Here is a 21,568-nt window from a genome sequence, read left to right as displayed (position 1 = left end):
CTGCCTTTGGCCTCGGGAGAAGCCCTCAGCTACTTGGATGCCACCAGGACTTAAACGAGAGGTGCAAGGCTAGAGGTTCTGGATAAGCAGATTGGCATGACTGTTAGCAAAGTGACTGTTAGCAAAGTCTTTGGGCAGAAAGTCGTGGTACAAGGTGTTAGACAGAATCGTAGTCGGAACTGGCCGGGTCGAAGCAGGCAGAAAGTGGGGCTCATTTATCAACAATGGGCAAATTTGCCCATGGGCTGTTACCTATAGCAACCTATCAGTGATTAGCTTTTTAAAGCCAGCTGCAAGAAGAACAATGAATGCAGCAATCTGATTGGTTGCTATAGATAACAGCCCATGGGCAAATTTGCCCAGGGTTGATAAATGAGCCCCACTGAGCGTAAATAAATCAGGCCGGGTCTGGGCAGGCAGCGTTCAAAGCGAGGTCAGGCAGGCAAGGGTCAAAACCAGTAGATCAATAGATGGATTAAGCAGAAGGAATAGTCGGAGTTCAGGCAATGGATCAGGATACAGAGGTCAGAATCGCCAGGAACAGGCAGGAGTCACAACAGGTAGTCAGGGCAGTGAAAAACTATACAATACCCCTTTAAATATTTGAATTTCGCGCCCTTGCGCGCTGGCGTCAACACGCACGCATGTGCCTATAAATACAGCAGAGGCATGCCGCGCGCCCTTAGTCACCAGGCGCCGGATGAAGACGGACACGTGGCGGGCGTCCCTGTCGTACCCCCACTAAACCACCAGGGTAAGCTGTTACAGTTACAATGTGGAAAAGAGCTTTTCTGAATCATGAAGTCCCCGCTGTTCAGCAGCTGGACAAGGATTGACAAAGCTTTCATAAATGTGTTTTCACTTTAATACTTTCATTCACTTTAATAAAACTTTAATAAATGTGTGCCGAGTGTCAGGAAAAGTATCAGACTGCTGGGAATCCCTCTGTAGTCTCCAGCTAAACATACAGTAAAGATGCCCCCTATTTTTTCATTATTTAATACAGTTTCCCTTCAAGCAAAATATTTTCATTATTCAGTTATCTCGATGATGGCAATTGAAATGCGATAACAATATTAATAAAGCAAGGTGTATTAGCAAGGCAAAATCTTTGTTATAGCTCTTGGACCTTTTTTCAAAATTTTTAATAAAAATGCATTTTTGTTACAGTACCTTGCACACAAACATCCGTATGGCAGCAAACACATGGTGGAGAGCAGCTGCTGATTGGTTGATTTGAAGGAAGAGTAAGTGGGTGTCAAATACTTTTTTCATTAAGACATTCTGATTATTAGAGGACTGTAATTTCTGCAAATTAAGAAAAGATGTGAATGTTAAGAAGGAAACAAACTTTGATCTGCTGCTATTCGGTATCTTGGTTCAACCTTGATCAGGTTTTAAAACACTTTCTGGAGTTAATATGTCTACATTTGTATGCTTATGGTCAACAATATCATTTTTTGCGTTTATATAGGCTGATATAGGTGCGTCAGGGGAAAATTTATGTTTTGAGCCAACACAGCACGTACAGTAAGTCTTGACATTGTATATATGCTTAGCATTTTGAAACATTTTATTTGGCAGTCTAACTTTTGTATGGATTAAAGGGGATTATTGCAAAAATGAAAATGTAATTAAACATTCTATACTATATATAACCTGATCAAGTTGCTCTCCACTATCACTAGGGATGCACCGAATCCACTTTTTTGGATTCGGCTGAACCCCCAAACCATTTGCGAAAGATTCGGCCGAATACCGAACCGAATCTGAACCCCCTAATTTGCATATGCAAATTAGGGGTGGGAAGGGGAAACATTTTTTACTTCCTTGTTTTGTGACAAAAAGTCACGTGATTTCCCTCCCCACCCCTAATTTACATATGAAAATTAGGATTCAGTTCGGCCAGGCAGAAGGATTCGGCCGAATCCGAATCCTGCTGAAAAAGGCAGAATCCCAAATCCAGGATTCGGTGTATCCCTAACTATCACCCTTTCTCAGCAATTTGTGTCTTTTCATGCAGCTTTGTGTCAGAGTCGGTTTTTTTGAAAGACTATTAGCTCAAATACATTATCTAGGCGAAGGGACTACACACTAATGCATATGACCTAACAGTCAAAAAAAAACCGAATCGGACTCCTGCATAGAGAAAGAAAGTTTGGTAAGAGGGGAGAATGAAGAGTAACTTGATTATTTTGGAAACAGTTAATTGATGATACTAAAAAATTTTTTGCAATAGTTTCCCTTTAACATATTTTTAAAGTCTCCGACATTCACTCAAAATAGAAATCAGACAAAATAAATAGTTACCTGCTGGCTTTTATTGAAGAGACATAACAGATCAAGAACAGTGACACAGACTTCGGTGGCAATGTTAGCTTCTATATCAACATGGTGGGCAATATCCATCTCATTAGAGTTACCTGAAATCATTGAGGAGTGCAGACTGTGAGAAGCTGAGACATTTTCATTTTGCAAGAAATTATAATGGATCAAATGTAAGATGCTACTAAAGCAATTCATTTCAATTCAATTTAATTCACTTTGATTGTAAGCTCTGTGGGGTAGAGACATTTTAATTCATGGTAGAGTGGACTGTGTCATCAAACAAATATTAAAGCTAATTTAATACTGTGGTGTTAGTTCCCCTTTAAGATTAGATGTATTTTTTTCAAAAATAGGTGCTAGTAAAATGGATTCTTACTTGCTAAAGAATTTGTCAGCTCAATCACTTGCAACAGTTTTGGGTTAGAGAGGGCATTTTTTCCACGGATAATAGGCAGAGTTTGTGACCTTGGGTGCTTATGCCCATCTTGAGTAGAATGCATCCTGTAAAAGTAAAGTTAGATTTTATTCGATTAAAATGATGTGATGGAATCTTTAAAAACTTGCACAAGTTGTATTGCCAAGCAGACTTCTTAGTCATTCTCAAACATATAATAGAAGGAAGAGCAGTGTAGAAAGCAGTGAAGAAGGAAGAGAATTGAGGATAATTCCTAAACTCAACAATCTTTAGTCTGTTTCAGTAGACTGATGTTTTTATGATTTTCTGAAACAACAACTTACAGGCCCCCACTTTGGTTGGCAGTAAAATATCTGGAAGTGCTGCCTGTGGAGCAGAAGGCACCCTGATTCCTGACCCTCTTTTATTTAAGGCTCTATATAAGTGCAATGAACCGGACATTCCACAAAAGGCAAATCGTGAAGTTGCCAAATGTTTCACTCGTTCTTTATAAATAGTACCAGGGATGTGCATAAAATTATGGGGTACAAACATATCTTCTAAAAAAAAAGTCTCTATCACATGTACTATGATGCAATGTCAGTATTTAAAGCCTATTCAATTGCATCTATCGGGGGTGCAGTCTAATAAAGCTCACTTCAGTTGGAGGGACCAATTTCATTTTTCCCAAAAAATACTAAATTGAGTCATATGTCGCCCACACCAGAAACGAGCTTCTGCTGCAGAATAGAGCTTGCTACCAGTATTTTTTTTAATATTACTAATATTGTTTTCCCCAGTTGGGGTGCAGGCTCTAATAAACCTCTCTTTGAGTGGGGGAAACTTTTCCTCCCCAATAAATGTCCTTTAATATCAAAGAGGATTAAATGATTCTGATCATTGTCTATATGTGTATGACATACAGAATAGCATTATAGTAGCGTGTATATATGCATCATGTTACAGATGCTGCAGCTGTGCAAATGTGTTTTGCTTTTCTTGGATGCCTTGGGACAAAACTGCACCCCTGTGTAATTCTGTCTGTCTGCTTGCCAAGAACAGGCTTCTCCGTGTGGGAAAGGGGTTCTGCAAGCAGGTGTCCAGCAATAGCTCTGTGGGAAAATATAGGATGAATTCTATGGAGGGTTTAGGCCGAGAAGGATACTTTTAACCTATTCACTGATGGAATAGCTTTAAAGCATTTAAAATAGCTTTAAAGAATTTGAAGCCATCTCTGTTAAGGTTTCATGGTCACATTAAAGGCATTGAGGCAGAAATATTATTGCTTGTTATAATAACAAGTGACTTTATTTTACTAGTAATTTTGCACATTGCTAACCATTTGCAAGTTCAGATATGGGATCCCTTATTTGGAAATCTGCTATCCAGAATCCTAATTACAGGAAGGCCACCCCCTATAGATTCCATTTAAGCAAATAATTCTAATTTTTAAAAATGATTGCTCTGTAATGATATAACAGTACATTGTACTTGAAGTCACTAAGCTGCATTGAATCCATATTGGTGGCAAAACAGTGCTATTGGGTTTAAGAAATATTTAAATGATATTTTAGTAGACTTATATCGATCCAAATTATAGAAAGATCCCTTATCCCGAAAACCCCAGTTCTAGTGATGGATGAATTTATTATTTGCGCGATTCACCGCCAGTGAATAAATTCGCGAAACGCCTACGAATATTCGCCCGAAAAAATTCACCGGCGTGTCAAAAACGAGTCGCCGGCGCTGTTTCCCGAATTTTTCACCGTTTCGCGAATTTTCCGGCGAAACGTCGCAAATTTGCCCATCACTACCCAGGTCTGATGTTAGCATACCATTGTGTTCGAATACCAGCTTGCGAAGATGAATTCGATCCTTTCAGGGTGCCATTGTTCTGCGAGGACTGGGCAAGTTTGAATGCAGCTGTGATTTTCCTGGTGAGCAATAAAATAAAAGCATTTAACTAGGTATTTAGGCTGTCATTTAACAAGCCTCGATCCCAATTTTATTTTACAAATCAGTGAGGAGATATTTGGTTTATTGCCTGTAAATAATAGTTAAAACTGAAAACCCTCTGCAATCAAACAAGTTCTAAAATATTCTCAGCCTACAGACAGAGGGGCTCATTTATGTCCGCAGACACAGTGGGCAACTTGCACTCTTCCATACAGTGAGTTGCATTTAAAAAGACTTTCATTACAGGTACTTGTGCCCAGGGGTGATCCTGGGGCTGCTGCCGTCTGGAATCCTACCCTTACTGGGAGAGACACACAACGAGAGGGTCTGGGATCCTGATGTTAAGCATCCTATGTGCCTGTACACACACAGTCTCTAAAAGGAAGGTCTGTAATTCTGCTGTCTTTTTGTTGTTATTGAAATGATACTGCTGCTGAAAGCATTGCACAAAAAAGCATGGTGATCGTGCTTGAAAATGCAGTTTGCTCACTGTGTCAGGATAAGTGAATGAGCCTTAGAAACTTAAAATCTTCAGAGCATTCTTCAAAACACTTGTCTAAATCCTTTTTAGATTTTGTGATATTAGCAGAAATGAATTGGTTAACTGATCACCCTTTAGTGTTTGTTAGGGGTGGGCAAAATGGTAAAGCTTATTTTAGTGGAGCAGGTTGCTTCTCTTAGCACTTCCCTGCTCAGTTCTTTTACTTAGTGTGACAGGAGCAATTATTCTGAGCAGGGAAGTGTCATGAGAAGCAGTAAAAAACAGATTTTTCAATTTATATTTCTATTTTTCTATTTTGACCAATCCTCTCCCCAAATAACAGGGGTCACTAAGGTTGTACATTCATCATTCACAGTGTGGGAGCTTATGGATTAGTGCTGGTGTGCCCAGAGCCTTCTACTGTGGAATCTACTTACTGCATTCTGGTCTACCATGTCGTGTTACACAATCAGAACATAGAACATAGAAAATGGGATCAATCTGGGATATATATATATATATATATATATATATATATATATATATATATATATATATATATATAAATACAGTGCTATTCAATGTTGTGTTTACTTATCTCTTTTGATCACTGAATCTTATGTTCTCAGTGACAAGATGTCAAATGTTAATCAAACAGTTAAATTGAAAATAGTAGCTACAACTTGATTGCATACCTTACAATATTGCGCTTTCCAATATACCTAAAATGCTGCAAACAAACCCTGAAATAAAAGAATAATTACAAGTTGAGAAGTTATCAGAGAGGATGTTGCATTTCTGGCATTTTAGCCCCAATCTGGCAGTTTGTGCAATTTGTGTAAATGTTAACATAAATATGCATGTAGCCATGCTGGTGGTCTATTTTGATATACACTGATTGCAGAAATCTAGATTTTTTTATGATTAGTGATTAAAATGTGAAATGACCTAATGTAATGCAACATGAAGGGGGTTAGTTTTCAGAATTCTAAAAGTTATCACTATTTTCTGAAAACTACTGCGACCAAATCCGTACGGACTTTCCCCCCTATTTATCAATACATTTTCCAAAAATTTCTTGTGTGAAAAATTTGATTTGTACAAATTTTTGGGATTTGTCGTCAAAAACTTTTTCAGATTTGACGCCCAAAACCTCCAACTTTTTTTGATTTGCCACACGAAAACCACAAAATCTTCAAATTATTGAACGAAACTCAGTGTAGATCAGGATATCAACGAGACATCTGCTATTGACTTCTACAAGGGTCGGAGTTTAATAAATCTTGAAAAATTCTATGTTTTTTTTGTATGAATTTTTTTTCCCTTTTAAAGTCCAACTAGAAAAAAAAATCGGATTTTGATAAATAACCCCTGAAGTTTCACTTTTAACTATGTAATTTTTCTCCACTACATTGGGAAATATTCAGTTTCCCTGGTTCTCATGTTAGTAGTAGTTTTTTATACTTAGCTTACTCCAAAATGCTGAAAAAGTCATATATCTCTGTGCTTGGAGCTCGCTGCCAGTAGGAGATCAACATATCTACAAAGAGAGGTTATAATTGTAATATATCATATTTGTATTGATTGCATGAGATGTTAGTCAAGCCAGGGGTGTCCATTACCTTCTGAAATCATCTTCATAATATGCAGGAAGCACATAAGAAGACTTCTCGTCTCAGCCTGGTCAAGTTTGTCAAACCGAAGAGTTGACCCAATTAAGGACAATGGTCTTACAATCTGTTCAGTTTTGGGAATAGGAGTCAGTTTAGTTAAAGCGTCATTCTTTTCATTTTTATGTAACAAAAATGTAAGAATATGAAATAGTCTCCAATGCTAATGAAATGTCCAAGAAAGACAAGACTACCTAAAGCTAAAGTCTCTGTAGATTTGCTCCATTCCTAATAAATCAATTTCCAGTCTGGCTATGAATGATATACTCCATATACTCCAATAGCCATATGTGTATTAAGTTACTTTATTCAAATGCCACCAGACACCGTTTATATTGCGTCTTGGCCGTGTATTGTCCACATGCACATAAAGTTATGGCACACACACACCTGTAGTAAAAACTCTGCCCAACTACATGAATATGGACTTTGCTATATGTATTTATTTACTGCCTTAAAAATGTATTGGATGAGTGAAAATTCTCTGTGCTTCAGTTAAACTTGTATTTGATTTTAGTGTGGCATTTAACGTTGTCCTGCTGTACAAATAAATGCCTAAAGGGGCATCAGTTTATGGTATCTCTCATTACAGACTGGAAGAGAAAAGGGCTTTTGTTTATCATTAGTGATTTTGATGCCCATTGACTTAAATGCATTTAAACCCAAAAAGAGTGTGTAAAAATTGTCGCGCATCAAAATTATTTTGACGCCCACTGACTTCAATGCGTTTCCACCACCTCACGAAATTTTGTGAATTTTTAGGCAAAGCAAAATAGGGCAGATTCGCCCATCACTACTGATCATGCATTTGATAACCTCTTGCCACATCCCATGGATGCCACATAACAGGAGGCCTATGGGACAAGGAGTGCCAGAAGTAAGTGCAAACAAGCTCTGCCTTAATTGCCTGTAAAGCAGATAATACGTACTGGACTCCCAGTACACCGGGCTCTGCACCTACTACAGGTATGAGTGCACTTGCCCTTGTTTCGTGGTGAATAGCCTCTGGATATTTACTTAGGTTCCAGCACGTTCCAGCACATGACAAGTGTTTATCTTTAAAGCCTTGTGTACCTTCTCACAGTTCTCAGCTTTGTCACTGTTCTTCTCATTGGTGCTAGGGATGGACTCAAGGCTGGCCAGAGAACCTCTTGACTCTGTGTTGTTTCCTGTAGTGATTGCAATCGATGAAAAGGCTGCAAATAGGGATTAAAGCATAAATGGGTTCTATGAACACGTATAAAATATCAAATAAAGATCTAGACATGCACCTTTCTGGGAGGCAATGAAAATGTAGACGGATTACATGATTTTGAGTGTGATGGGGGTGTATAGAAGCTCAATGGACCTTCCACTGCTTTCAGAATTCAATGTTTAAAATTCTCTTTCTGCTCTAATTTGTTGTGCAACTAACACGTCATCTGCAGAATGGTTTCCTTGTACCAGCGAGGAAAATACATTTTTACATAAATGGCCAATATTTTATGTACTGAGAGGAAACCAACCTTCCTGCCCCAGAATAAATAAACACTCGTTTTTTGCAATACTGTATGGGGGACCTAAAAGCCATCCATGTCATGTGAAAATGTATAATGCATAAAGAGTACTTTTTTGTTACCTGCTATGGAGTTCAGAACATCTTTGGAGAATGAGGTGTCAGCAGATGTCGCATGTTTCATGCCTGTTTGGCTCTGAGAGGCGGCAGTGGTGCTGAGGTCATCCCTAGAGCCCTGAAATGGAACAAAAGTTTTAAATCATGGACACTCTCTCTTAAAGCTACTAATATTATTTAACATTCCCAGTAATTTAGTCTAAATTAGAAACTTAATAAAAATAAGAGGCTTTTTGGCAAAGAGCCTAGAACACTCAGCATCTGCACTTAGATACATTTGTAGCAATTTAAGATAAGCAAAGGTACAACTGCATCTGTTTAAAGTGATACCAACAAGTTCCTATAAAAATCATAGGAACGTGTCAATATTAAGGGGTTGATTCACTATAGGTCTAATATCGAGGGTTAATTAACCCTCGATATTCGACTAGGAATTGAAATCCTTCGACTTCGAATATCGAAGTGGAAGGATTTAGCGCAGAAAATTCGATCGAATGATTCCAAAGATCAAAGGAATATCCTTCGATCAAAAAAACTTAGGCAAGCCTATGGGGACCTTCCCCATAGGCTGACATTGACTTCGGTAGCTTTTATCTGCCGAACTAGGGAGTCAAAGTTTTTTTTAAAAGAGACAGTACTTCGACTATCGAATGGTCGAATAGTCAAATGATTTTTACTTAGAATCCTTCGATTCGAAGTCAAAGTCGTAGTCGAAGGTCGAAGTAGCCCATTCGATGGTCGAATTAGCCCAAAAAAACTTCGAAATTCGAAGTTTTTTAACTTCGAATCCTTCACTCGAAGTTAGTGAATCGGCTCCTAAGTATGTGCTGCACCCACAATAGCCCCCCTCAAAGCAGCCCCCAGCCTCACGAACCTCGATGCAGCAGACCGGCTGACACCACTAACAGATCTTCTGTAATGCTTCAGTGATGCTGGGCTGGGGGCGGATCGATCCTTCCTTAGGCTGAAGTCCTGTTTTCATTTGTAACTAGCCTATGGAAGGATCGTGTTTTTGCAGGTTCGTGGAGCTGATGGCGGCTTTGAGGGGTGCTTTGAGGGGATCTATTCCGAGTGCAGCAACTACTTGATCCTGACACATTCCTATGATTTATTTAGGAATGTGTCAGTATCGCTATAAGATAAGCAGGTCTCTTGGGAGAACTGAGACTAGCCCCCTTAAAGGGCATGGACCTAAAACTCCCACATTGTGTTCAAACTTTCATAACCTGCCCAAGTTTGTAAAATAAACTTGATAAATAGGGGGGTGTGGCCATAAAATATGCATGGTCATTTTTTTTTCCCCATTTTCATTATTCAAATATTGGGAGGTACTGTATGATGCCCCAGACTGGAGGCTGCTTCTGGAGAGTATTAGAAGCGTTACACATGAACACAGTGATAAAATGAAAAATACATGTGATTTGGAGTGCCTGTTTTCTTTAAAGAGAGTTCATGAATATTGCAGCAATGTGTGTTTGATTACTGTATTTAGTGGCTACCTGGAAAAACTTTACAGATTAAAAATTGATGCACAAATATGGAGTAGCAGGGAAAAGATCTGTACTTTCAGCAGGCTTGTGACATGTGCAGGCAGTGTCGGACTGGCCCACAGGATATCAGGAAAACTCCCGGTGGGACAAGGTGTCAGTGGTCCCTCCTGCTTCTAAACATTTGTCTTATTTCATGGCCATTCCCTATTTCTATTAGAACAAAGAGGATAAATAGATGGATTCATTGATTATAATTTGTAAAGAAAAGAGAATAGGAGAATAGAGGCTGAGTGAGGAGAGGAATTATAATAGTACTGAGAGTGGGCCCCTGGTCTAAGGTCTTTGGGTGGGCCCCTGGTGTCCCAGTTCGACACTGTGTGGGGGCCTCCAAGGTAACAGTCCCAGTGGGCCCAGGACCCCCAGTCCGACACTGTGTGCAGGGAAATCCAGTATATACTATAAGGATACATTGCTACTGGCTGAGCAGAGCAGTGATGGAGACACAAAGATGAAGAAAACCTTCTGGTGCAAGAGGCAGGACCTTTGAGGCCCGAAACATGTAGTGCTATTAGTAATAAAAACTACATTTATTCACACTGGAAGGCTCTCCAGTTTTCTTCATCTTATCATGATACTACTCTAATCTGTTTAAGAGCCTGACCATACGTCAATTGAAGGATCGTTTGGGAAATAATTGATTATATGGAGACACAAAGCTCTGGGCATTTACTATAGTATCTTCATTTACTGTTACTGTTGGTCTAATACTTAATGCCAAGTTATCTCTTCTGCTGGCATGCAGGTATCCAAATGTTGTCCTAAATTAAATACTGTCCCTTTATATTATCTGCACTTTATACTGTAAAGGCCACAAACCTGATTGGAAGTATTCACTGCAAATGGGAAAAAGTCCTTCATGAATATCCGAGGCATATTATCCAGAAGCACGCCATAGAGAGGCAAGTATAATATGGCTATGTGAGCTTGTTTTACCTAGAAAAGAACACACAAACCAAGTGAATTAATATACAACACAAACCAGTGTTTATAATGAATATTTATTTCAAGTTATTTTTTTTCAGACATCATGACAATCGTGACTTAAGTGAAATTATAATGTGGGCGTCATTTTAATATGGCCCAGGTGTGCATGCTAGGGATAAACAGGCACTCTGTTTCCCTACTAAATTATACAAGCTACAAGTGTACAAGCTAGGAAGTGGGTATGAGCGCAGGTCTTTCGCACATAGCTCTTATCAAAAAGACAAAAACATGTTTACTGCTTCTAAATACTTATAAGGAGAATAGAAAGAAAAAGATGTGAAACCAGCGTTCAAAGGTTAACTAGGCCTTAGGTTAGGTTTGGATTCATCAGGTAGGGACACCTACATTTCTTCTGCTGCCTGCCACTCATGAATACAGAGCTGCTAAATGCAGGCAGTGCTGTATTCATTCTGGAGTGCAAAAACAAGCACTCACTGTGGGCAAAGTGTAGAAAACATGTTAGCTTGTGCTTGTTTTTGTGCCCTGTCTCTCAATTACTATGTAATGAACCCTTATATGTTTTTCTATATTAGGTCTGTATATTCTGTATATTGGGATACAAAATATAATATTACCTTGTCTGCATATCGATCATCAAAAGAATGCTTTGCCATCAGGTTCCGGAGGGCAGCCAAAGCAAGGTGTCTGATGTCCTGATCTTCTTGCAGAGCTAGTCCGACCTCCCTAAGGAGTATGCCAATAAGGAAGTGCTTTCGGCAGAAATCATCAGTTAAAGTATACTCTGGCATGTCTTGATGAAAAACAGAATAACACTATTATAATAATAATAATAAAAAATACCATTTCACTAATTTTCTTATACTTAAACAGACATGACCACGGTATCCAAGGCTTAACCGCTGCTTTTGTGTATTCATTTTAAGAGGCTATTGCCATCTTGGATGATATGCCTAGGATACCATATTTGAGCTCAATTAGGGTAAAATATTGGGATGAAAGGCTATTTGAACTCTTGAAGCTATGGTTAAATGACTGATACATCAATGTTTTCCTATATTGTTTCTGTGACCTTGTTATTAGCTATATTGGCCTGTCCAGTTTGGTGGACATGGTTTACAGCTCTGGAATACTGTACGCAAGGCTAATAATACATGATATATATATATATATATATATATATATATATATATATATATATATATATATATATATATATATATATATATATATATATATATATATATATATATATATATATGTTTTTACAGACCATCATGTATTCACTCATCTGGTTCACATGTGTCACACATCACAATTCGAATTAGTAAAAATAAAAGGTCTAGCGGTGAGCCCTAAACATTCTCATTTATGCATGTACAATCTGAATATCAACCCCGTAGCATTTTAGCTACACTGAAGTGGCTGCCCTATAATACACATAAAAAAGAATCATGTTTTAACCATTTGTCTCAGATTATTAAGAACACTGCAGCATTTGATTTGTAAGCTGTAGTACTTCCACCGCAGTTGCTTGAAATAAATACAAAAAAGAAATGGAAACACGGAAGATTGCAGATCACCGTTATATAGCATGATATAGGCTATTAATTAAACGATACTGTTCAAGAACCCTTTCTTCCAATCAAAGTCACATTCAAAACAATACTGTAAAAATGATAGTAACAACTGCTTATCTGCAATATAAATGTATAACGCCCTAACATAGTTTATGATTTCCACCAAAAGCATAATAGATAAAAATAATAAAATAACATTGTTGTGAATACCTGATGCTTGCAATGCTTTAGTGGAGTCTGATGGTGAAACTGTGTCTTTAATCAGTATCCAAAATCAGGAAGGAAAATAAACAGACAAAAGCAGTTTTAGAATATTTATATAATGAGAAAGCAATATATTTTTTTCACAGAAAAAAACTACATCTAATAAAAGTATTAATTTATGTGATCAGACAGGTCCTTGCCCTGTTTTTCTGTCTGTGACATCATCCAGCCCGGTTACAGGCTGGAGAGCAATCCGATTGGCTGGGAGGACCCAGGGAAGTGCCTGACTTTGGAGCTGAATGCACAGGGTTACAGACAGAGGGAGAGTGCAGCATGTAATGTGATAGAGCTGCAGTACTAAGTGAAACTGTGTTTTGTGCTCAGTTGGACAGATCTGAGTTTCAGCCTTATAGAAGGAAAGGTTGCTCTGCATTATGTTCAATGGTTGGATGCCAGTTGCAACACTTTTGTATCCCAGGTTTGAGGACAGGTGTTCCTCATGAGCCATAAGCCATAAGGCAATTTAAACATATATTGGTAAAACAGGACAACCTCTGGTTATGTTGGGCCCTAAAATGAATTTACTGTGGGGCCAGTAACATCTAGTTCCGCCACTGTGTACATTGGTTCTTAAAGGATGCACGGTATAATCTTTGTACACACACACAGACTAAAATAAATTAGCTTGGCTATGAGGAACATTTCTTATATGAACTACTGTAAGTAAGAGTCTAGTAAATCTACTTATACCCAAAGTTCACTTTGTAATAAAAAAAAAATAACAGAAAAGCAAGGCAATATCCAAATAATAATACATTTTATAAATAACTGTCCTCTGGGACCAAGCAAGGTTATGGATGCCCATTTATAGTAGTTCTCAGATCAGGAAGTTTATAGGTCATGTCACTGCTTGTGACTAATATATTTTCAGAGCTCTGGAAAAATACTATGGGTAAGACAATAACAAACAAGTAGGGATTGGCGAATTTAACCCATTTTTTTTGCCAAAAATTCGCCGAAAGCATTAGTCTATGGCCAACAATCTTTTTTTGACGCACAACATTTTTTTGTCCCATTGGAGTCTTTGGTGCAAATTTACTAAAGTGCAAAGCGGCTAACGCTAGAGCAAATTCACCAGCGTGACGTCATTTCATTACTTCACCGATTTACTAACGGGTGCTGGCGTAAATTCGCTTGCGAGGTGGACCTACTCTAGCGCTACTTCACACCCAGGCGAAGTTGCGCTATGGCGAAGGGACTACGCTAATTCACTAACTTGCGCATTTTACTGAACCTTGCCTCTTGCACCAGACTTGCCTTCGCCAGCTCAGACCAGGCGAAGTGCAATAGAGTAGATAGGGCTTGCTTCAAAAAAAGTTTCAATTTTTTCTAAGTCCCAAAAAAACGCTGGCGTCTTTTACTTTTTTAAGGGTGATAGACTGAAAAAGATTTAAAATTTTTTGGGGGGTCCCTCCTTCCCCCTTACATTTCCTAACATATGGCAACTCAACGATACAGTGTACACATGTGTAGGGCAATAGAACACCTTCATTTTATTTTTTAAAGGTTTCATGGGCTTGTGTAGTGTAATGCAGTTGCTGCTACATATACATCCATTGGACTTTAACTTCACGCCATATGCAAATTAGGCATCGCTACTGTAACTTCGCTTTGCCTGGTGAAGTAACGGTAGCGAACTTTGCAACCGTTTGACTCCCTGAGTGCAACTTGATATTTTAGTGAATTTGCGTAGCGCTGGCGAAACTACGCCTGGCGAAGTGCGGCAAAGGCGGTGTAGCACAACTCCGCAGGTTAGTGAATTTGCCCCTATGGGCGTCATTTCCGCAGCAAAACTCAGTGAAAAAATTGGCTCATCCCTACAAACAAGGAATTTATTCACCACCTATCTTTGGCTACAATGCTATAGCTAGGCGTTACAGGGATCCCCAGAAAACTCTTTTTAGGGCTTATATTATAATGACATATATGTAAAAATAGGATTTGAGGACCACAATGGCATGAATGTAAATGTATAAAATAAAGCTTAAATAGCTTAGATAATAAAAAAAAGTATGCAATCTTCTTTTGACCACCTTAATGCTTTGATTAAATAGATCACTTGGAGATTGGGATCTATATTTATGCTTGCATATTATTTAGAATACACTTGAATACTATTATTTAAATAATTATTATTATTATTATCCTGGCTAGTCAGTTGTTGAATGATCCCTTCCCATGTACACCTAGCCCCAGCAGAGGTCACTCCCAGATCATTTATCATTAGGTGCTCGGGTTGTGACAAGTACTACCTGGAATGTTTTCAGAACGTATAGGTAGACAGAGAGGAACAAAATGCTCATGGTTGCACACTTCCTGGAGAAACTCAAATTTGTACTGGAACAAGATCTAAAAAGAATATATTTAAAGGCATATATTAATACTCAGCAGTCAATGCAACCAGAGAGAAATTTCAAATTATTCTATACACTTGTAGCAATAAATTGTAATTACTTACCCTATGATCTCCTGGACTGAACATACCAACATAGCAACTGATCACCTTAAACACAAAGCCACGATTCATAAAAGTCAAACAGCGCTAAAAAAAAGAAAATAATCGATGGTTATCTTTTTCAAAATACTATAATTTTTGTTGTTTATTAATAGCTGAAAGAACATAGCCAACAACATATAAATGGAACAGTATTTATCAGTATAGCAGGTGCAAGGGAGAGGGAACACACTTACATAGATGTCTATGCTGCGATGTAGGTGTGAAAGATAAAAAATTACCTATATGCATATATATGTAGGGACCCATATGATCATGGCCCCTATGGCTTCATTCCCTACCAGTACTTTATTTCCTCGCTGCTGGGTAAAAACCCAAGGAAACATTTCTACTTATTTTGCATACCCCGTTCATTGGCCCATAGGGGGAAAATCACTTAAGGGCGAAGTGACTAACCTTAGCGGAAATTCGAGTGAAGTCATTTTGGGACTTCCCCGATTTACTAACGGGTGCAGGCGTAACTTCGGTAGCGAAGGAGATAAGACTCTAGAGCTACTTTGTACTCTTACGCCACCTGTTACCTGTTCCGCCAGACTTGCCTTCGTCTTTTACTTTTTCAGGGTGATAGGCTGCAAAAGTCTGTAACCTTTTTTTGGGGTAACCGGGCTCCCCCATATATTTTCAAACATAAGGCACATAAACTATACAGTGGGTACATGTGTAGGGCAATATAACAACATTATTTTATTTTATAAAGGTTCCCTGGGTTTGTGTAGTGTAATGTATTTGCTGCAACATATATGTCCATTCAACTTTAACTTCACGCCGTATGCAAATTAGCCAATGCTAGTACAACTTCGCTTCGCGCAGTAACGTCGCTAGTGCAACTTCGCCACAGTTTGGTGCCCTGGACGCAACTTCGGATTTTAGTGAATTAGCGTTGTCCTGGCGAATCTATGCCTGGCGAAGTGTTGTGATGTGAGCGAAGGCGGCAGGTTAGTGAATTTGCCCCTTAGTTTGATGACCATTTCCTGCCTCCCTAACATAGTGCTTGGCAGGGGGAGGTCCTTCCTCTTAGGCCTGCAGCAGTTGATCTGGGTAGATGTTCCTTTTTACCTGGAGTCAACAAGGCCTCCTGAACTGTTAGGCCCTAAAGGAACAATCCCTTTAGAGAAGTTGGGGAACAGGGACCCCATGAACATGTGTGCAGAACAGCCACTGTTATAGCACTCTCTAGGATGTCAGTGAGCATTAGGTAGCAAGAGTAGCATTTAAGTGCCAACAAGGAGGATAGACAGGAGTAGCTCTCCCCAAGGCCCTGCTTACCTGTAGTGAAGGGACCACTGTACTAACAGGGGAATTAGGTTATTGTTCTATCCCTGTTCCACTTTACTCTAGGGGATCTGGACCACATGAGGTACTGACAACCTGGAAGGTGCTTCAGTGGTGCCATTCTGTCTGTATCTGCTACACCTGTGACTGTACCTGGCATGTATCTACCTCATGCATGTGTGTATTATCAGCCCTGTGGCACTTTATATTGAATAAAGCCTTTTGTTATTTTTTTTTTTTTTTTGCAAGAACCTTGGCATTCTATAGTTCTTGGAGGTATAGTTCAATAACACCCTCACATGCCCTTTTCACTTAGCAAAAGACCATCCTGTTGAAAGAGGGTCCAGTGTAGCTTATGCTCTACCTCACTAGTTGGTATTTGCCTTATATTAATATATATATATATATATATATATATATATATATATATATATATATATATATATATATATATATGGATTTGAATGTTGGGCACTGATTGGAGAATTTGATCATGTAATGTTATTTAAGATTGGTCAAAACGGTTTTGTATAATACTTGAGAAAAGTCCTAACAAGGACCAAAAAGTTGGACATTGGTACAACACAATAAACAATTGAAGTTTTATATGGGAGTGCTGGTTCCTTGAATACATGGTTATATATATTTTAACCATGCACTCTGGCTATATATGCCAAAATAACGGTTGCCTTGGAGTGCGGATACTCACTGGACTGTGAGGTTTTAGATGGAGTACTTTCGGATTCAGACTTTTAGCATCTTTAGGGCACAATAAATTTCGAAATATTTGAGGTTTAAGTTTTTTCACTTAAGAAACTCAACTAGAAAAAAAATCTAGTTTTAATAAATAACCCACAAAATGTTCCATTTACCACTACTTTTTATAACATTTCCTTAATTCAGTTCTTCATTCAAGTACAAATATTAAGGGGGTTATTTATTAAAACTTCATTTTTTTCTAGTAAGTTTTTTTAGTAAAATCTGCTTAGGTTTTTTACGCTTATTTATTATTACACTTTCTCGAAAATTTGCTTTGCGGGTAAAAATCTGATTTTCACTTTTTTTTCATCCGATTTTCAGGTTTTTCAATTTTTTTCTGGAATTTTCACGCGAAAACTCCAAAGGTATTGCATTGTATTGAGTTACTGTATTCTCTGTTCAACAAAGTCCCCACATTACCTTAAGAAAAGAGGCAACACTCAGATTTGCTTTTCTGGTTTCTTCCAAAGCATCCCTGTATTTCCAGATAATATGGTCAGAGAAGCCCATTACCAGTAATTCCAGCTCAGTGAGGAATGTTTCAGGAAACCTCTTTGTGCGCTGAACCTTCAAATAATAGCAAAAAAGTTTCCTTTAATAGCAATAGATTGCCCTTTCCATCACTTTTAACGTTTTAGAAACAATGCATCATAAAGTCATCAAATGTTCCGACGTTCAGATAAAATGTCAGCTCAGCTAAATGCCAGATTTAAGAAGACATGCTGTAATCAAAATGCTTTTAAAAAGAAACACTGTTTTTTTCTTAAATATTTATTCAACTATTTGTCTTTAAAGACTCTGAAATTTGACTTTCTAACTCTGCAAGCACTGCCTTGATAGTGGTAGAACTTGCTAAGTTGTATTTGGCAGGCGGTCAGAGCTATAACCCCAGTCTATTAAGTGAACAGGTACATAATATATTCACTTTTATAATGCCGACACAAATTACTAATTGACCAAAAAGGAAAGAATTACCTGTAGCATATTGTTGTCATAGAGATGCTGAGCCATAGATTTCAGAATGATTTCAAAGAAGAACCAGGAATGCTGTTTAAATAATAAACATAATGTTACTGCTAATAGGAATACATATAAATAGGAAAAAAATATACATGGCTGGAAAGAAGTTATTCTGAAAATTGCAAGATTGGGATAACATGTTTATATTGAACAAGAAATATATATGTAATTTTGGAGCAAACTGTGCTTGCCTTACCAATGTGGAATTATAAAATATTTACTAGAGGCATGCCCCCAATCCATGAACTGTATAGTAGACAACACTGGGGGTTATTTACTAAACTCTGAATGCAAAAATCACGAAAAAAAATTTATGAAATTGGACTTTTAAAAAAATCACACATTTTTCAGAATTTATTAAACCCCAAGGATGGAAAAGTCAGAATCTGAAAATCTGAAAATCCAGCATCTCAGACCTGTCGAGGTTGCATATAAGTCAATGGGAGAAGTCCCAGTGATTTTTTCATGTGCCTTGGGTTTCGTGCAATACCCCGAAGTTTTCGGTTGAAAATTCCACAAAAATCGTGAAAATCGGATGAGAAATCCAAAAAAATCTTGGAAATTGGATAAAAAATCCAAAAAATAGTGAAAATCTGATTTTATCCCGCAAAGCAAATTTTTGGGAAAAAGTAAAAATAAATAAGGGTAAAAACCGAGCGGATTTGATCAGAGTTTTTAGCAGAAAATATTGAGATAAATTTGGACTTTGATAAATAGCCACAGTGTTCAAGTTTTCTAATTTTCTCAGAAGATCAAAAAACATAGTGATGGAAGAGGACAATATGAGTGACTGCAATAAACATTGACCCCCTGGGTGAAACATACCTACAAAATCTGGATAGAAAATCTGGATGGAATGAACCCTCTTATGATTCTAGATCTTATCCAATGAAACATTAGATACAACAGTCACACGTGATATGTCATTTACCTTTAACACTTTCTTGATTGTATCTTGATCATTTGATTTTAAGAGATTTGTGACACCCTTAGCCAGTTCTTCGTGGACTGTTTGATCCCCATACGATTTTTGTTTAAACACATACTATGGAATAAAGAAAAATCGTAATATTCATAATGCATTTATGGTGTAACAGAGATGTACAACAGTTATTACAATTATTATTATAATTATTGTTATTATTATTAAAAGGAATGTCAAGCAAAACATAAGTTTTTGCCTAATAAAAGAAAACAGAGATCTAAACAACTTTGCAATATAAATTCATTACAAAATTTCTGTGGTTCTTAAGTTATTTGTACAGTAGATGTCTTGCTGTTCTCTGCCCTGATGGCTCAGACTCACCCATACACGGGCCGATAAAAGCTGCCGACAGACCAAGTCGGCAGCTTATTGGCCCATGTATGGGGCCCCCCAGACGGGCTTCCCCGATTGAGATCTGGCCGAAAGTCGGCCAGATCTCGATCGGATGGGACAAAAAATCCCATCGGATCGCGGCCGCATCTGTTCGTTGATGCGGTCCCGCGATCCGACCGCCCATTCCCATTCGTTAGGATCCGATCGTGGACCCTAGGGCCCACGATCGGATGAGCCCGATATTGCCCAAGGTGGGCATATCGGAGAGAGATCCGCTCGTTTGGCGACAACGCCAAACGAGCGGATCTCTCCGAGTATGGCCACCTAAGACAAAGCAGATGATTAACAGACCTGTCTTTGTTGGAGAACTATAGGTGGCCATACACTGGCAGATGTAAGCTTCTGATTCGGGTCCTTTAGACCAATTCAGTAGCTTATCTGTCCATGAATGGGGCCTCTCTGATGGGCTTCACCAACCGAAATCTGGCCAGCATCCATTCCCATCGTTGTAATCTGAGGGCTGAACAATTAGATTGACACGATATTGCCCTGCCTTTGGTGGGCATACTGGGGGAAAGATCCTCTCGTTTGGTGACCTCGCCAAAGGATTGGATCTATATGGCCACCTTAAAGCGATAATGACACATTCCTTTAGAAATCATAGGAACATGCCTGTATCAAGGAGGTCCTGCACCCTGAATATTTTTCCTCTAAAAGCCTCCCCAAAGCCCCCCCCCGCGTGTGCTACATCTGTATTTAACAATTCTATATACATGATAAAAGTCATGCTTTACAATGTAATTTGTATAATTCATGTATATACCCTTCCATTGTACAGCAGTGCAGAATGTGCTGGTGCTTCAAAAATACTATTACTGATTAAAGTGGATGTCAACCCCAAAATGTGTCTAATATGAGAAAAAAACTAAGCAAATTTCCAATACAACAATTCCAACAATTATTAAAACTTTTCAGTGCTTTCAAGGTTATTTGTAAAAAGCAAGACCCCCCGACACTGTTAATGGATCTTCTGCATTGTTTTAGTCATGCTGGGCTGGGGGCAGCGTGATCCTTCTATCGGCTAATTAGAAATAAAAAATGGACTTCAGTCTATGGAAGGGTCACTCCACCCCCAGCCCAACGTGACTGAAACAACTATGGAAGACCAGTTAGCAGTGTCAGAGGGTTGGCTTCACAAAGCATTTTGGGGCGGCTTTGGGGGCCTTTAGATGAAAATATTTAGCGTGCATCACCTTTTTGATATGGACATGTTCCTATGATTTTTATAGGAACGTGTCACTAACGCTTTAAGGCTTTTGCAACATTGTTTAAAAAGGAACAACCAGGATTTACGCTAATGCTGCTTTCAACAGAAATATTTTTTTACAAATAACTTTAAAGGACAAGGAAAGGAAAAAAAATAAAATCCCATTTTTACTTTCTTTAATGAAAAACAAACCTATCTCCAATATACTTTAATTAAAAAATGTGTACCGTTTTTATAAGAAACCTGACTGTATGCAGTGAAATTCTCACTTCATTTACTGCCGTGGATAGGAATTGTCAGATGGTCCCTAACTGCTGAGCAGGGAAACAATCATACTTATGAACAGCAGGGGGAGCCCCCGCCTTACTTCCCAGCCATGCAGAACTCAAGCAGCTTTGCTTATGACGATCCCTAAGCAGCCCAGACCACACTGAGCATGTGCAGGGTCAGGGTCACGCAAATATGTTTAACAAAGTTACAAGATGACAGCCCCCTGTGGCCTACTTTGAAAGCATAAATTATTTGTTTGATTAGGCTTGTGGTGCAGTAACTTCATGTTTATATTTAGTATACAAAATACAGCATTTCTAGCCTTATTCTTTTTAGACTTTCTTTGTCCTTTAAAAACACTGAAATGTTT

At 38.4% G+C, this 21,568-nt stretch overlaps 1 protein-coding gene across 12 annotated transcripts in view; it reads right to left on the bottom strand.

Annotated features, from left to right (window-relative positions):
- Nucleotides 1-21,568, bottom strand: part of dock10.S (dedicator of cytokinesis 10 S homeolog) — a 153,407-nt gene that overhangs the window by 29,897 nt on the left and 101,942 nt on the right. For 11 of the 12 annotated variants that reach the window (XM_041563861.1, XM_041563857.1, XM_041563860.1 and 8 more), the window contains 17 exons: nt 19,275-19,388; nt 18,299-18,370; nt 17,744-17,890; nt 15,236-15,319; nt 15,030-15,126; nt 12,724-12,768; nt 11,551-11,726; nt 10,808-10,924; nt 8,448-8,559; nt 7,904-8,025; nt 6,782-6,896; nt 6,633-6,699; nt 5,855-5,902; nt 4,558-4,656; nt 2,705-2,829; nt 2,311-2,423; nt 1,174-1,308 (listed from right to left, as the gene is read on the bottom strand). In XM_041563861.1, the coding sequence (XP_041419795.1) occupies nt 1,174-1,308; nt 2,311-2,423; nt 2,705-2,829; nt 4,558-4,656; nt 5,855-5,902; nt 6,633-6,699; nt 6,782-6,896; nt 7,904-8,025; nt 8,448-8,559; nt 10,808-10,924; nt 11,551-11,726; nt 12,724-12,768; nt 15,030-15,126; nt 15,236-15,319; nt 17,744-17,890; nt 18,299-18,370; nt 19,275-19,388 (1,788 nt within the window). The remainder of the gene's footprint in view (nt 1-1,173; nt 1,309-2,310; nt 2,424-2,704; nt 2,830-4,557; nt 4,657-5,854; nt 5,903-6,632; nt 6,700-6,781; nt 6,897-7,903; nt 8,026-8,447; nt 8,560-10,807; nt 10,925-11,550; nt 11,727-12,723; nt 12,769-15,029; nt 15,127-15,235; nt 15,320-17,743; nt 17,891-18,298; nt 18,371-19,274; nt 19,389-21,568) is intronic. The other variant, XM_041563859.1, reaches the window with a different exon arrangement.

This window comes from Xenopus laevis, chromosome 5S (genome assembly GCF_017654675.1).
Source record: "Xenopus laevis strain J_2021 chromosome 5S, Xenopus_laevis_v10.1, whole genome shotgun sequence".
NCBI classification, from domain to species: domain Eukaryota; kingdom Metazoa; phylum Chordata; class Amphibia; order Anura; family Pipidae; genus Xenopus; species Xenopus laevis.
The sequence above is the reverse complement of the archived record's forward strand: the minus strand, read 5'-3'. Positions and strand labels throughout refer to the sequence as shown.